Here is a 16,811-nt window from a genome sequence, read left to right on the forward strand (position 1 = left end):
GCCTGCTTTGTGGGAGTAGCTTGCCAGCCATGTGACTGGGTGGGAGTGGCTTGGCAGTCATGTGACTGGGTGGGCATGGCTAACTTGTAATATGTAGTGAAACTCACTTAACAATGCTCTTGCTTAGCAACCAAAATGTTGGCTCAGAAACTCTGCCATTTGAAGCACACAAGTCTTAAAGCTGTCAAGTTACAAGACTCTTGCACCCCCAACCCTTTAGAAAAAAAACCCAGGGGTATTCAAACTTGACAGCTTTAAGACTTGTGGACTTCAACTCCCAGAATTCCTCCTCCAGTCATATTGGCTTAGAAACTCTGCCAGACTTGTGGACTTCAACTCCCAGAATTCCTCCTCCAGTCATATTGGCTTAGAAACTCTGCCATTTGAAGCACCCCTAACCCTTTAGAAAAAAAACCCCAGGGGTGTTCAAACTTGAATGCTTTAAGACTTTAAGGTTTAGATAGGACTCTAGAGGCGGGGGGCAATTGGTGAGCCAGCCAATCAGTGAGCAGTGGGCAGGCCAAGGGTGGTGCAGACGGGCAGGGGGAGGAAGCTTGAATCTGTTCTAAACGGCACGGTAGATTTGTGGAACCTCTTCTATAGAAGAGGGTAGTACTGGCAGGAACCCACCCCTGAAGGTAGTGGATATATGCTTAATTATGGAATAAAGCCATGGTGTATCCTGTGACATTTTATTGAAGCAAAGTTGAACTTTGAAGAAGCAGGAAGGATAATAATGCCTTTTTAACATTAGTGTGGACAATATACCTGAGAATACTATGGACAGACACGAAAATAAACCAATGAATCAAACAAGTCAACCAGAAATCTCACTCAAATTATCCTACTGAGGACACATGCGAAGACCTGGCTATCAGGAGAAGGCTTGATACTTGGAGGGCAAGAGGAGAAAAAAGTGGACGGACTCGCATTACAATAGCAAGGAATCCACCATTGGAAGACCTGAAAGACCAAGTTAAGAATAGATTGTCTTTCAGAAAATCTATATATCATTAGAAGTTAGAATAACCTGATGATAACATAATCCAAAAATTAAAAATGGAATATCCTGAATGAAGTTGACTGAGGAAAGAGAAGATGGCACTTTTCAAGTCTTCTAAGAAGACAGCAACCTATTACCACAGAGGGAATGATGGAGTAATGATCCAAATTCAAGGAAGCAGATTACAGGTTGAATATTAGAGAAAAAAATAATAAGAGGAAAAAAAACACCAGAGAAAGTCCTTGACCTATGAACTCACAAATGAGCCCAAAATTTTCATTGCTAAATGAGACAGTTGATAAGTGAGTTTAGCGCCTTTTTATGATCTTTCTTGCCACAGTTGTTTAGTGGATCAATGCAGTTGTTAAGTTAGCAACACGGTTATAAAGTGAATCTGGCTTCCCCATTGATTTTATTCATCAAAAGGTCACAAAAGATAATCACATGAACCTGGCACCTTCATAAATATGAGCCACTTGCCAAAGATGAAATTTGATTATGTCACCATGGATGTAAGTGAAAAACAGTCACAAGTCACTTTTTTCAGTGCCTTTGTAACTAAATAGGGACGCGGTGGCTCAGTGGCTAAGACACTGAGCTCGTCAATCAGAAAGGTCAGCAGGTCAGCGGTTCGAATTCTTAGCACCGCGTAACAGAGTGAGCTCTTGTTACTTGTTCCAGCTTCTGCCAACCTAGCAGTTCAAAAGCATGTAAAAATGCAAGTAGAAAAATAGAGACCATCTTTGGTGGGAAGGTAACAGCGTTCAGTGTGCATTTTGCTTATAGTCATGCCGGCCACATGACGGAGACATCTTTGGACATCTGGCTCTTTGGCTTTGAAACAGGTGAGCATCACCCCCTAGAGTCAGGAACGACTAGCACATATGTGCGAGGGGAATACCTTATAACTAAATATTCACACACAAAAAATAGTAAGTCAAAGTTTCCTGTATGCAGCATTTAAAGCTGATCAACTGCTGTATCAGATATTAAAGGTGGCAATCAACTGTTTCTCTGGATATATTCAGATAGTATCCGAATCATCTGAATGCTTTGATTTGGATTCTTTCATTGAGCAGCAGGTAGCAGCAAAAACCCCTTCCAATTATGGCTTTATAAGAAGATGTTGCACAAGCCCACTTAACCACTAGATGGCATAGGTACTACAGGAGCCTGAGAGGTTACTAAGGGCCTGGTGGAAATTCAACATTCTGTTGAACTACACATATTTCACTGTTTCCACATGGTAGCTGCCAGAAGAATCTGATACAGTGTGATATAGAAACAAGATATAACTGGAATAATGAGATTTCTTTCTGGTTTTTTTTTAAGCCCTTTAAATGTCTGGTTTTAACAGTCCTATTGGGCACTGTAAATGCTTCAGGTGCAGTTGATATTCCTTTTACATTCCTGGCTTTTGGCTGTGTTTTTATGGAAAAACATATTGAACTTCAGTTGAAGAATATTTGATAATCCCTCTTAGAACATACTATAACAGCTGGTATTTCTGTGTTGTAGCAAATTCATTCTGAGGAGTAGTTAGCAAAACCATAAGTATTCTGCTGCAAAATAAAGTATTTTAAACCAGTTCCGCCAAAGGAAATTTCAGTTAAAAATGTAACTTGTTATGTGTTTTGTGTGTGTGGGGATATTTATTTAATTTTAAGCTTTTTACTGGTAATGATTTCAGAAGGTACTGTACTGCATATACACTGCTGAATACCACATAGCTTTTTAAAATAATAGATTCTGAAAGCAACTATTACAGATTTTAACCAGAATAAAAATAGTAAATAGTATCTATTCTTCATACTAGTTATTTTCTAATTTCATACGACTTTCATTTTTAAATAAATGTTATTAACTTTGGGGAGGGGTAACCCAACGACAGCTAACAAACTAATAAACAGTCCAGTGAGAAATAATGAAAAGTTGATTGATTTCAATTAGCATTCTGATTCCTGAATAACTCTATATCTTTGGGTCCGAGTTTAAAATTTTATTTTTTTGGCTTTGCTATGTGCATGTTACATTTATACCAGGAAAAGTGAATTGATGCTTTGCAACGCTTGTACGCTCTGTCCTTGGCCTGATTTCAGGTAAGTTTTAAAAACTTAATCTGTAGAGATATTTATACAAGGTTGCATAAATTGAGTTGTGCGTAACAGCTATAACTCAGTGCAGAATTATGCACACACAAGCAAATATGCATAACAGCCATAATTCAGTGCAGAATTAAATACACACAAGAAAACATACTTAATAATCCATAACACGGGGCATCTGCCTCTTGAATGTTCTGTATTCCTATTTTTAAAAAAATCTCAAGTTGAAAATGTTTTAACATCTGTTGTATAAACGGTTGCAAGGTTGCAAATGAAATAAGTCCTAACTATTTTAGAAGCTGTTAGAAAAGAGTATTCAGATGCTGAAACTAATTATTTAGGAAAACCCAAAATTACGTATTTGCACTTGTTTGGAAAGAGTACACAACAAGTAAGGTGCATCATTCACAATGCATTAATGCTAATAATTTAAGTAATATAATATGAATGTGGCTAAAATCTCCCAGCTGAGAACATATAATGCTAGAGTTAGCTTGGGGATATATATATATTCTTAGTTTTTGTTGACATGCCAAAAAAAGTTCATACTTTTGGCTGCATTCTTAACTCTGTGATTATTCTACTTAGAAGATTTCAATCAGTATAAACTATATTTTGGAAGTATATTAATATTTTAGTCTGATGGTAGTAGTTGTAGTAATTACTTCTGACTTGGCCCACAAATATGTTTCTTGCTGCTTTCCAATGTCCATGCTATATATAATCTACATAACTGAGAATGGAACAAGGTGATTGTACCATTTTTTTTTCTAAGAGCCCTTTTAGAAAGTGGAAAAACTAATTATAGTACCTGAATTCTAGGGACTTTTCCTTAAATGACTTCCCAAAAATCAAGCTGATTTTGAAAATGTACAGATCATAACAGGCGGTTGTTTATGATGATATTGGAATATTGTTAAGATTTCCTTGCATGTCCCTAAACACACTGCATCCATATATACACATGAATAAATGAAACATTATTAAGAATAATGCATACTCTATTTTAGGGTCCTATAATGACATCTTGTAATGGTTTAAAGAAATGTATTTAAAATTGCTACCCTTTAGTCACTTGCAGTTTTTAGTAATATTATTTTTCCATATTTGTATTTTTTTTTCAGGGCACTTTGAAATTGCCTAAACGTTACTGAGGAAAGTGTCTGCCAACAATTGAAGGGAAGTTACTGCCTTCTAGCCGAAATTCTTAACGATGCCAGCTTTATCAACTGGATCTAGTGGAGATGCAGGTAGGGTTGTTGGTTTTCTGTACATAATTAGCTTTTATTAATTCATTTAGTAATGTATAACTTACTAGTTATTAATTCCTATGTAGCTAGCTATTTATATCCAAAATCTCATGGTAAACATAAATATGGGTAAGGATAAACATCCGTACCTAGATAAATTCAAATGTATATCCCCTATAGAAATGACATCCCATATGTGGATCTCTTTCACTTCATTGCTTTATATATAAGAAACCAATCCTTGTAAATGAAATAAGCTTAGTGTGACTTTTTTCTACCAGTGAGATCAACCAATTTAAAATTAACTAAAAATTTAAGGAAAATTGGCTGGTTATAACACTATATAAGCCTACGTCATGCTGTATTTGAACTTGACTAAATCAAGTAAATTGTTTTTAAATCATGTATTTTTAGAGATTGTAAAAAAAAAAGACCTCACACAACATTTTTGAGTGGTTTCATGAACATGTTCATTAAGCATGCATGGTGTATTTGAATTTTGAACTATTTGGAGCTCAAACCTTTTTCAGAATGGTAAAATCAATGATCAGAGCAGCTGTTTTTACATTCAAATTGGGGCATTTCAAATTTGAAGGACTCTGAATTCAAAATTTGTTGGCTTCCTTATTGTAGTTTCCTTATTGTTCTTCTAGGAACAATATAGAGATGGGTTGTTATCACCTTCTTCCTTAACAGATGCTTGTTTTGTAATTAAAGCAACTTAATAGTAGAGCTCAACATTTTTAAAACACTTATGAATTTTAGAAAATTAATTATAGCCTCTAAACAAAAGCAGTATGGGGTCAGTTGACACAAGAATCTTCTGACTTCTTTATTCTGAAAAATAGGACTCTTAAAACTTTCTGAAATAAATATTACTTGAATTTTAGTTATTCTATGTGAAAATAGCAAATTTACAAGTTAATAGGTTTTGTCCTATTCATTAAAAATTTGGTGGGCTTAGTGATATGTTCTTTGAGTTCATTACCACAAGTTACAATAACATTGAAGTTATTGTAGCCTGACTTGGTTCAAAAATCTGATAAGGTAATTAACAAATAAAAGGAGATAACCACTTATCCTTGTACTGATTTAAAATCTTCCAGACATGATTGTAACACATAAAAGGGATGGAACAAAATGACCATATTTTTTTATCGTTTAGGTCTATTTTATAGCTTCCACAGATTTGTACTAATAATGAAGCTATGAAGGATATGACAAAAATGGTGATATTAAATTTCTCTAGACTAATAGTAAAATTTTCCATTCTGATGTCAAGAATGTTGAGCATCTGGACTCTTGAGTAGTTTACCACGTGAACACTTTTCCCATTTTTTTAGCCATTTATTCTTTTCCTAAGAACTTTCAAACTTAGGTAGAAAATTGTAGTAACAGAAACTAGTTTCTAAAATTGGAAAATATATTTTGTGTTGATCATTTTCCAGTATTTGTGAAAACTATTTTATTATACATCTCAAAATATGCAAAGGTGTCAATGTATTCAGTGAGAATATCATTCAAGAAATCAGTTGTTTAAATGTAATGTAGGTAATGTTTACCGTTCCATGTGGTACTATCTCTGAGCCCTCATCCTGTCCCCAGCAAGTTCCTGTATTAAACTATTTCCAAAAGCTACATGTTTTGCTAAGGCAAACTTCTTCAGGCTTATAAAAGCAGTATTATAGTGAATATTGAGTACAGGTTACATACATTTTCAATAGCAGAAGAACTATGTAAGTTCTTTTGCTGTTAAACTTCTATCAGTGGACTGGATTTTGTGGCTAAAATTGCTGAATCAGTTCAAAGATCCTATAATTCACTTTTTAAATAAACAGTAATTCTAGATGCTTATGTTTATTTCATATATATATAGTTAGTTAGTTAGTTAGTTAGTTAGTTAGTTAGTTAGTTAGTTAGTTAGTTAGTTAGTTAGTTGCAGGCTGTTACCATTTCATTGTAAGTGTAATAGACAAAGCATTTTCCTTGTCCCCTCAAATTTCCTTTAGCCTTACTAACCGCTAATATAGAAGTTAGGTTTGAGATATCCTAAATGTTAAGTACTCCAAATGTTTTATATGAACAATTCAGCATGAGTTCAAATGGGCAACATAAATTACTGTTAATAACCAATCAAATATTTGTTTGGTTTCAGATGTAATTATTAAAAAAGCAGTTTTTCTGTGACAAATAAAATTAGAAAATACTTCTAACTAAATACAGTACTATCAAACTTCAAAAGTTCCATTGCTGGAACTTCTTAAGAGAGCTGTCAAACTGTGTCTCAATGGTATAATTATAAGCAACAATGAAATGTGGTTTTGTTAAATAGTTTATATATTGAAGACTTGATAAAATATATAATCAAGAGCAGGCTTAATATTACTTAAAGCAGGATTCAAATAATTCAAAATAATATCCATCATACATATTGGGTGCTAATCCAAAAAAATCATTTTGTTTATTTTTAGTTCAACTTAATAAAAGCTAATATATCTATATAAAAGCAGCTGCCTCACTAAGAATGTATAGACTGTGGATAAGCTCTGATTTATAGTCTGATGACTGAGGGTATTTCATGTAGTTGATTGTTTAGATTTCTAAAAACAAAAATGGACATTTAAAAATTTAAATATGCTTTCCAGCCTGGGTAGCTACATTTTGATGTAATATATAAACCAGCTTCTGGACCATAAATGAATTAAAAATTGAGGAAAATCCTAAGAGTACTGTGAATAGGAGTCTCATTTTTCTAAGTTAACCAAATGTTGAGAAGTGTGTTAAAGGACTTGGGATTAACAGTCCAATAGCAGGGAGGATGCCATGCCCCCATCAGAGCCTGAATCTGCAGAGGAAGACGAGCCAGAGCCAGAGCAGATGGCGATCAAGGGGGCAGCTTCATTGGCTTCGGAGGAATGTGAGGAGGAGCAGACCGAGGCAGCCCAGGGCCCCTCAGGATGGGGATGGCTTGTTAGCAGAGAGGAACGGGGGCAGCAGTGGACATGAGGAGCGACAGAGCTTAGGCAATGAGCAAGGACTTCCCCCTCCTGATCCCCAAGCACAGACAGGAACAACATAGGTCAACCCAACGACTTGGGAGGAGAGCGCCCTGTCATTCTCCACAAGGCCTGAGATTTAAGGAGACACTGTGGGGAGGGGCATTTGTCAGGAACAAATGCTGAATTGGTAGAGTTTGGTGTGCCGGTACAGACATTTGGAGTTTGCAGGACCGCTTTCTTCCTCCTGACTTCATGGACTCAGTACTTTGTTCCTTACCTTGTGGGCTTATTGTTTTTGGTTCATAGACTCATTTCCCTGTTCCTTTGTTTTGCTGGAGTGGGTACAGTCAGAGCTGCCGTGTGCGCATGCGCGTGTGCTTTGCTCTGGGACTTGTCAAGAACATGGGAGCATTTGAGGGTGAAATTTGGAACATTAAAGGGGAGTTTGAACTCAGCTGGCTGTGTGGCCTTCATAAGTTGACATCACAGAGAGTAATTACAAAGATTGAATAGTATGATGTAGAATTTGATATGATGGGAAAAGCTGGAGAAAGAAAAAATGAGTTTGAAAAATGGCCCAGATCTTATCAGGGCTGTGGATTAAAAAATATTACCCCTGTGGGAGAGGCAGTTGAATGGCAGCTCAAAATGTGCTCACCCCTACTCTAAGATAAATTGCTTGACTACGTGAGCAAGAGCTGAACATTGCACACAGATTCATATACCCTTAGAAGCTATCATGACAATATATGCATATATGCTACTTCATTACACAGCAGTAATTACAGATACTTTCTACCACCATTGCTGATAGAAAGATTGAAAGAAATTCCAGAAGCCAGTTCTTACATGTCTTCCCTACCTTGTTGATTCTGAATAATGTTGAATTATCAGTACACAAATAACCCTACTCCTTGATTTTCACAGGACCTTCCTCCCCTGTAGCTGCTACGATGCCTACATTAAAGTGTAGCATATCCAGTTGGTCCACCAGCTATGTATCCCAAATTTTACTTATTAAAAAGGGGTGTGTATACTGTACATACATACATACATACACACACACACACACACACACACACACACACACACACACACACACACCAGGGGTGGGCTCCTGCCAGTTCTAACCTCTTTTATAGAAGAGGTTCCACAAATCTACAGTGCCGTTTAGAACCAGTTCCAGCACCCTCCCCCTGCCCATCCGCACATCATCAAGATGAAGAGTGAGAGGAGGAATTCTGGGAGTTGAAGTCCACAAGTCTTAAAGCTGTCAAGTTTAAACACCCCTGGGGATTTTTTTCTAAAGGGTACAAGGGTCTTGCAACTTGACAGCTTTAAGACTTGCGTGCTTCAAATGCCAGAGTTTCTGAGCCAACATTTTGGTTGCTAAGCAAGAGTGTCGTTAAGTGAGTTTCACCACATTTTACAAGTTGGCCACTCCCACCCGGTCACATGGCCAGCAAGCCACTCCCACCCGGTCACATGACTGGCAAGCCAATCCCACAAAGCAGGCCACACCTACAGAAGAGGTTCTAAAAAAATTTGAAACCCACCATTCATACATACATACATACATACATACATACATACATACATACTGTACTTTCTGGAATATAAGACGCACCAAGATTTTGAAGAGGCAAATTTTAAAAAAAGGTTTTTGCACTCTGCAGACCTCCCAAAAACGGTCTGTTTTTTTGTGTGAAAAGTGGCCCTTTTTTTCTTTCAAAAAAAGAGCATGAATCGCCTTTAGGAGAAGGTTCAGAAATGATCTTCCAGGCTGTGCAGAAATCTGCATAGGAAATCTCCATAATAATGAGGAAGGATTCAAGGACCATGGACATATCTGGTCTACAAAAGAAGCTTTGGGGACGTGATAGTAGTCAACAATTACGTAAAAAGTTGTTATATGAAACATAAGAACATATATGTATTGAAACAGAGAGCGGGCAAGAACAAATGGATATAAAAGAAAGGAAGTAAAAGCTGTTGAACAGTGGAACCGTCTGTCCACAACAACAGTAGACTCCCCTGCAGGAGGTCTTCAAATGGGAGTTAAATGGCAGTCATACCCGGCTTAGTCGACTTGTCCATTGAACGTAGGGTGAACTAGATGACCTATGATAATTCTTCCAACTCTAATATTCTGTGATTCTTTGAATAATCATAATTACTTACTTAATCCATTTTAGATAGTTTAGGGCAGAAATCTTCAAACTGGAGTGAAACCAGGTTTTTATAATACAAAATATGCCATACGTTTGTCTTCCGTGTAACAACCCATTCTCAAACATTTTGGTGGGTTTTTGTTACCAGTGTTCTGAAAAAGATTCTGTGATGTTACTAACATAGATCTGTTCACCAGGGAAAGAACAATACTAGAGAGGAAGTCTACACCAAAAACTTAAATTGCTTTAACAGGTTCTACTACCCCTTAGAGAACTTTAAAACTCTAGACCTATAAACGACACCAGGAATTTCTAACTTTACCAAACTAAAAATTCACAACAGTTAAACTAATTTCAAGCAAATACAAATTTACAGAACACAGCAGTGTTTCCCTTTTTCCTCTCCTGTGGAGAGCCTCTTATTTCCTCACTGAAGACATCAGTAATGATGGGCAAGTTTACTACATTATATGTGCAGTGCTAACCGCAGGACATTGGACGTGCTTTAAAACGTATTGTTTATTCATTCTGCCTCTGAACAATGGCAGTATGTTTGCAAAGCTTTGAAAAAGAATCTCCTGTTTTCTAGTCCTAACAGCATGCCATATACCCTCTTGATACTTACCTTTTCTAATCTTTTATTGTTTTCTTTCAAAGGAGTGAGAAGGGCTTGATCTTGCACAAATGGCTGTCATGACAAATATGGCCTGATCCAAGCAACAGTTAACAAAATAGTTTCTGTCATCCCATCTCGCAGGATGCTTATTATTATTATTTCTGATTTTTTTTCTTTCTTTCAAGCTTTTCATGGGTAGTGTAATGCCAACAAACCTAGGCTGCAGCTGCCATTCATTTTTATTTTGTAACATTTGGGTCCCAAAGGTATTCTTTAAACTTCTGCTTCTGAAGTTTTGGTACTTGCTGATTATAAGCTTCCCTTTTTAAAAATAGAATGACCTTTTTAAAAGTAAAATGTCAAGTAGGTAAGGAAGGAAGGTCATAAGTAAGTTGGCGCCACTTTAGATTTAATACCTATCTGAAAATCCTTTTAAGCTGATGAGGTAGGAAGAATTCTTTGTCTGCAGGGATTATTTACTGTTGTAAAAAAGCAATCCAATATTATATTTCCTTTTGCTGAGTTCTTGCTGTGTTAGAAACTGTTGCAGGAAGTGCAAGCCGCAGCAGATACTTCAGACAAATGTGATTCCCTCTCACTTTGAAATATTTAAGTAGCATCCATGTAGGTTTAGCCATCTAGTACTTCCCAGTACTTTTCAATTGCCATGCTGAGTAAGCCTTACAAAAACTATAATATGAAACAGATGGAAGGCACCTCGTTGCCTATCGCTCTTACATAAACTTTGCACTTAGTGCTTTGCTTCTGTAAGTGACTTGGCTGACCTGAAGTCTGAACCTGTAATCTTTTAGTGCTAACGCTGTTGGAAGAGGTTCATGGTATAGATTCAGTGTTTTTTATATTTAGGAAAAGCTACAGCGATGTGGGCATTCTATTTTTATGCTTAAAAGTTACTATAAAGAAGATTAGCTTTAAAATAAATCAAAGTTTGAAATATGAGCATTGCCTCACAAAAGACCATAGAAAATTATGTCTGGAAGGATTTTTTCCCCTAGCATTTTTTATTAAATAACAACAGGAAGACAGGAAAACAGCACATTGCTTCCAAAAAATTCTGCAATTAATTTTGGAACCATCATCCAGTGCCTCAGAAAATTGTGCAATGGTGTTGACTCAAGAGTTTAAACTATAATCTTCAAGGAGAAATGATCCCATTTATAGATCATTCACTATAACTTAGTAGGCAGTATAATTTAATAAAATCAATGTAATGTAACACAATATAATTTAATAGGCAATCATTTTGGAAAAGTATTTCTTTGGTGATTACTTTGGAAAGCTATTTCTATCGTGGATAGTGCTTAGTCTGATCATAAAAGTCACACTTGTTTAATAGACATAATATTTTAGTATATTCAGGATTGCCACAATGAAAGAAAAATAATTGTTGATCATCTATATTGGATTAGCCAAAAAGGCATCAATGCATGCCATCTTTGATTATGACAGGGAAGTATTGTATCTTTTAGCCATAAAAATTCCCCACTGGGTAAACATGCTATAAATAGGCCAAATCTTGGCGGGAAAGTTCTGCAAATCACATTATATTTTTTGGACAGCTTTTTGAAGGATAATATTATGCTACCTGGTATTGAACCTATATGCTACTGCATGTCTCAAGAAATTGTCATGGGACATGACCTAAACAAACTGGGGCAGCCGCTGCTTTAATCTCTGTGAAGGAGTTTGGAGAAATGCTCTGCAGGTGCACTCTTTTTAACAACAGCAACAATAAAAAATTAAACGTACAAAGGTTTTTTCCAGAAGCTTATTTATCCATGCATCTGTTATACCCAAGATGATTTTAAAAAGCAATGTATCAGAAGTATTTAAGAGAAACCGCAAACTCTTTTTAAGGAACCACCCTATCCATTTTCTATACTTACAAGGATGTTTTTTCTGTTCGTGATTCATTTCACTCCAACATCAAGGGAACTGGAATAACGATTAAGCTAAGGAATGCATGTGTTTCTGGGTTTTGTCCCTTTCCAAAAAACTTTATGAATTATTGTTTCAGTGTTAAATAAATATATTACCCATAAATACTTTAGCCACTGTTAATAAAGTGAAAGAATACCACACCACTACTTCAGTTTCTTTTTTAATCCTAATCTAACACCCACACAGACTAAAATTTTCTTCATTGCTTTATTAAATATATCCATATCTTCAATTGTCCCAATATAAAATGATATAAAGCAGAAACTTAACAGTGTGCTAAATGAAATTAATTTTAATTTTAACTTTATGTTCTATTTACTCTTTATAGGTCTGTATGAGCTTCTGGCTTCATTGCCAGCCCAGCTGCAGCCACATGTGGACAACCAAGAAGACATGACCTTCCTCTGGGATATGTTTGGTGAAAAAAGCCTTCATTCTCTGGTAAAGGTAAACCACACTAAATGCTCATTCTTTCTGAGAAACATGTATGGAAAAACGTTTTGAGCAACCTCTAGTATACCAAGAATCAGTTACTCTGTGGAAACAAAACAGCCTTGTTTAGCTTCTGTGCTTCTGTGAGGGATGGAAGTTGTTAAAGGCTTCTACCAAAAATATTGCAATGATTTCATTTAATAGTGATGTTTTGGCAGAATGCATTAATGTAACAAACATATGATGTTTGCCCTTGTTTAGAACGAGGCAGCATGAATTAGTAGCAGGAAATCTGAAACTCCTTCATGGTCAACATTCATGGCCTGGAGTTTAGCTTACATAAACAAATGTTCACAGCAGAAATTAGATGGCATATATTTTTGAGGTAAAGTATGGCAACTATTCAGTAGCCACATTAATTTAAAATAATTTCCTTTAACAAAATCAACTGAAATTATAGTTGGTTCTTTAATTGGCTTGTATCCATCAAAGATTGTATTTTGTATATAAATATACTAAACTTGTATGACTAAAATAAGCTTAGTGAAGCAATTGAAGTGATTAATGGATATGTAAAATCAAAACTGGTAGCTGTCCATGTATATTGTAGTTTATAATTTACAAAATTATTTGCAGTTTTGATTTCATAATTATCATGAAGCTTTTAGTTTAGAAATTAGACTTTTAAAGAAATGTGTAAAACAAGTCTGCTACTTGGACTTTATACTAAATTTGGGGTCCCTATCTTTTTGCAGAAATCTGCATTTATATAGCAGAAAACAGAGGGGGAAAATATTCATTTAGACTGTGATAATTCTTTATATGCTCATTTATATATTTATAAATTATTTGTATGTTGTTTATTCGTGGAATCTAATGAATTTACAGTTGTAAAAATACAGTAACAAATAACATCTCACAAAGCTGCTAGTTGACTTAACTGAAATTTTTATCATGGTGTTCATGGTTTCCTGAATATTGACTTAGGGTGAGGGATGTCAAATTGTTCTACAGCAAGGAGATTACTGCTAAGAACACCATCCTCTAGGTCTCCTAATTTTTCAGATGTGAGGATCCCATAGAGCTCTCTGCTGGCTAGCATGTATTGGCTGGCAATGATCCTGGAAGTAACAAGGCAATATTTATGACTGCATTTCTGCCAGAAGACAATTAAAAGAATATGAATCAGTAAATTTAGGATGTTCTGAGTTGATAAATCTTTTCTTAGTTTGCAGTAAAGGAGTGCTTTGGGATATATTACTGCATCAGAAAGATGCCTAAGCATCTTTAACTCCATTTGGCCAGATGGTTTACTCGTTATATGGTAACTGCAATCATTAAAACACTTAAAATGTCTCTTAAAGATTAACATCCTACTCAGTAGAAGGCTAATCTGGAAGAACCACTTCTTATTTTTTTTAAAAGGGAAAATTTTTAATTGTTGGAGACTTATTCAAAATGGAATATTTCAGATGATACAGTCATGTAATGTAATGGCTCTTTCAGACAAGTTATTTCACCCCAATTTTGTTCTGGCAGATTCACTGATATTAAGATACTTATCTTTTATTTAAATTATATATTAATTATTTGGAAAGAGCCAATGTGGTGCAGTAGTTAAAGTGTTTGGCTGAGAGTGCGGGGAAACCCAGGCTCAAGTCTCAAGTCCATAGTCAATGATGGAAGCTTCCTGGTTAATTTTAAACTTGGTTCATCATAATCTCGGAGGGTTGCTTTGTGGGGAAAAAAGAGGAAATGTTATCTCCGTGTACCTCATTTTTTGCTTCAAGGTATAAGTCCAGATGCAAATCTAATAAAAGGAAAGATAACAAAGGTGGCTCTTGCAGTTTTTAGGGTTGTAAAGTATTAGACATCTTGCCCAATCAACACAGAAGAATATTTATAGCTCAGGGTTGAAATGAGGGACCCTTGGTGCTTTCTGAGCTTGCAGATGTTTCAATACCCAAACTAGGTAGCATCATTAGTTGCTGGTAAGGAGTGGGCCCTCTGGCAAATTAGCCATTAAGAAACTGCTAAAGAAGCCAACGGGAAACAGCCCAACCAAAGAGTCCCTAAGACCATGCCCGCCAATAGCGACAGGGCAAGACTCTATAATGTAGAGTGAGAGCAAACCCCACTCCTTGCCAGCAATGATTGAGTAATGTTTGATCAGAGGGGTAGAAAACATCTTGATCACCATTGAATTTGTCTGGTACTTTAAAATAGCCTAAATTATTGATAGTCATCTAATGACATTTCCCCCCCACAATTTAAACAGGTATATAGGATTATCTTTTTTCACAGTTTGTATGGTAATCTTGTACAGTTCTTTTATAAAGCCCATATGCAGAATGTGTTTAGAATTTTTCCTCCCACTTCCTGAAGTTGTTCTTCTGAATCCCAAAGTTTTTTTTTTGTTACTGCCCTAGCTAATATGCTGTGATAGATCTTTCCCACATGAATGTCTCTTAATTACATGATAGAGGCCCCTAAGGCTCAAAGTAGACATTAATTTAAATAATACCCTTTTCTATTTAGCATGGTTGTTTCAAAATATAAAAACAATCATTCCTCAGAGAATGTCATGGGAAGTTCAGTATTCCAGTATTCAGTGCCAATTGACAGTCATAAATATCTTTAGAACTGTTGAAAACACAAGGAATATATTTTGTGGAAGAACACGTTTTGAGCGCTCATATTTTCTTCTTAACATGTTTATCAAGTAAATTTCAATTCCTGTATTTTAATTTATTTGATGCTATTTTGTGTAAAGATGATTTTTATCTCATTCTATTCTGCTATCATATTTTATTATTTACGTGTATCAAATGCACTACACTGTCTTTAGCTCTCGGTCTTTCCATCTGGAGTCTGAGGAAGAGTTGTAAAGCAAATATTTGTCAGGCGTTTGTTCTCTTAGTTTGTAATTAGCATTCTTGTTAAGAAATGTCTGAACTGAAATATAAAAATATCTTTACAATTTTGCTTAATATACAGTACAATACAATGCAATAGCAGAGTTGGAAGGGATCTTGGAGGTCTTCTAGTCCAACCCCCTGCCTAGGCAGGAAATCGTATACCGTTTCAGACAAATGGCTATCCAACATCTTCTTAAAGATTTCCAGTGTTGGGACATTCACAACTTCTGGAGGCAAGCTGTTCCACTGATTAATTGTTCTAACTGTCAGGAAATTTTTTTCTCAATTCTAAGTTGCTTCTCTTCTTGATTAGTTTTCACCCATTGCTTCTTCTACCCTCAGGTGTCTTGGAGAATAGTTTGACTTCCTCTTCTTTGTGGCAACCCCTGAGATATTGGAACACTGCTATCATGTCTGCCCTAGTCCTTCTTTCTATTAAACTAGACACACCCAGTTCCTGCAACCGTTCTTCATATGTTTTAGTCTCCAGTCCCCTAAGAGATATTTGCTGTGCAGGTGACATGATGCATTAAAATTACATTCAAACTTCCATTTTGTTTGCTAATTGTGACATGAGGTGTTTATTTTTATTAGGCATATAGTCCCCACTCATCCTAACAAGAACCTAAGGAATTGTAAACTATAATATCTGTGTTGCATTTCTAACAGTTCTAGGGTCCTTCTGAAAGGCATTGAAACACTTGTAATGTGAGTTGCATATCTCTCTTTTTAAAAAAATCTGTTTTGTCTTAGTTTTGTATTTTGAATGTTTCTGCTATTGCTACATCTCAGATCAAGTTCTGATAAACTTTGCCTTGCATTGTCTATTATGAAAATATCTATACAATAATTGTCAAGGCCAAAAATATCACAACCTAGGAAAAATAGTTATAGGTACCCATCATGTTAACAGTATATGAATTATTTGTTACTCGTGAAGGTTAGTAACAGTGATGTCATTTCTTTTTTACCTTCACAATTTTTGCTGATACTAGATCACATTAGATCTTTTTGAGTTGCAAACAAAATTATGTTCTAAAATGAATAATCTCTGGCTCTGAATTCTATGCAACCGTTAGCAATTAGACTGAATTTTGAAGGTGTTCGTGAGTCATCATAAAACAGTTTTTAACTTTCAGAAACTTTATAGATTTAGATCTCTCTTGATAATGTTCCAATGTTTTTCAACTTTGTTTAAAGTTTAAAGTTCCTAAATTTAAACCAGTATATCACTTGATCTTTTAACATGTTCTGTCCTGTACTTCCAACCATTCATAATCCAATTTCTCCAAAGAATCAGATAAGACCATGATGGCGAACCAATGGCACGCGTGCCACAGATGGCATGCACAGCC

The 16,811-nt window shown here is 35.7% G+C and overlaps 1 protein-coding gene across 3 annotated transcripts in view; it reads left to right on the forward strand.

Moving 5' to 3' along the window:
- MPP7 (MAGUK p55 scaffold protein 7) overlaps nucleotides 1-16,811 on the forward strand; it is an 80,959-nt gene that overhangs the window by 14,638 nt on the left and 49,510 nt on the right. For 2 of the 3 annotated variants that reach the window (XM_087712585.1, XM_014075867.2), the window contains exons 2-3: nucleotides 4,233-4,358; nucleotides 12,435-12,553. In XM_087712585.1, coding sequence (XP_087568711.1) covers nucleotides 4,322-4,358; nucleotides 12,435-12,553 — 156 coding nt within the window. In that variant the 5' untranslated portion in view covers nucleotides 4,233-4,321. The remainder of the gene's footprint in view (nucleotides 1-4,232; nucleotides 4,359-12,434; nucleotides 12,554-16,811) is intronic. The other variant, XM_087712586.1, reaches the window with a different exon arrangement.

Source organism: Thamnophis sirtalis, unplaced genomic scaffold (genome assembly GCF_051295495.1).
Source record: "Thamnophis sirtalis isolate CommonGarterSnake01/CBP01778 unplaced genomic scaffold, rThaSir2_p1.2 scaffold_4, whole genome shotgun sequence".
Classification (NCBI taxonomy): domain Eukaryota; kingdom Metazoa; phylum Chordata; class Lepidosauria; order Squamata; family Natricidae; genus Thamnophis; species Thamnophis sirtalis.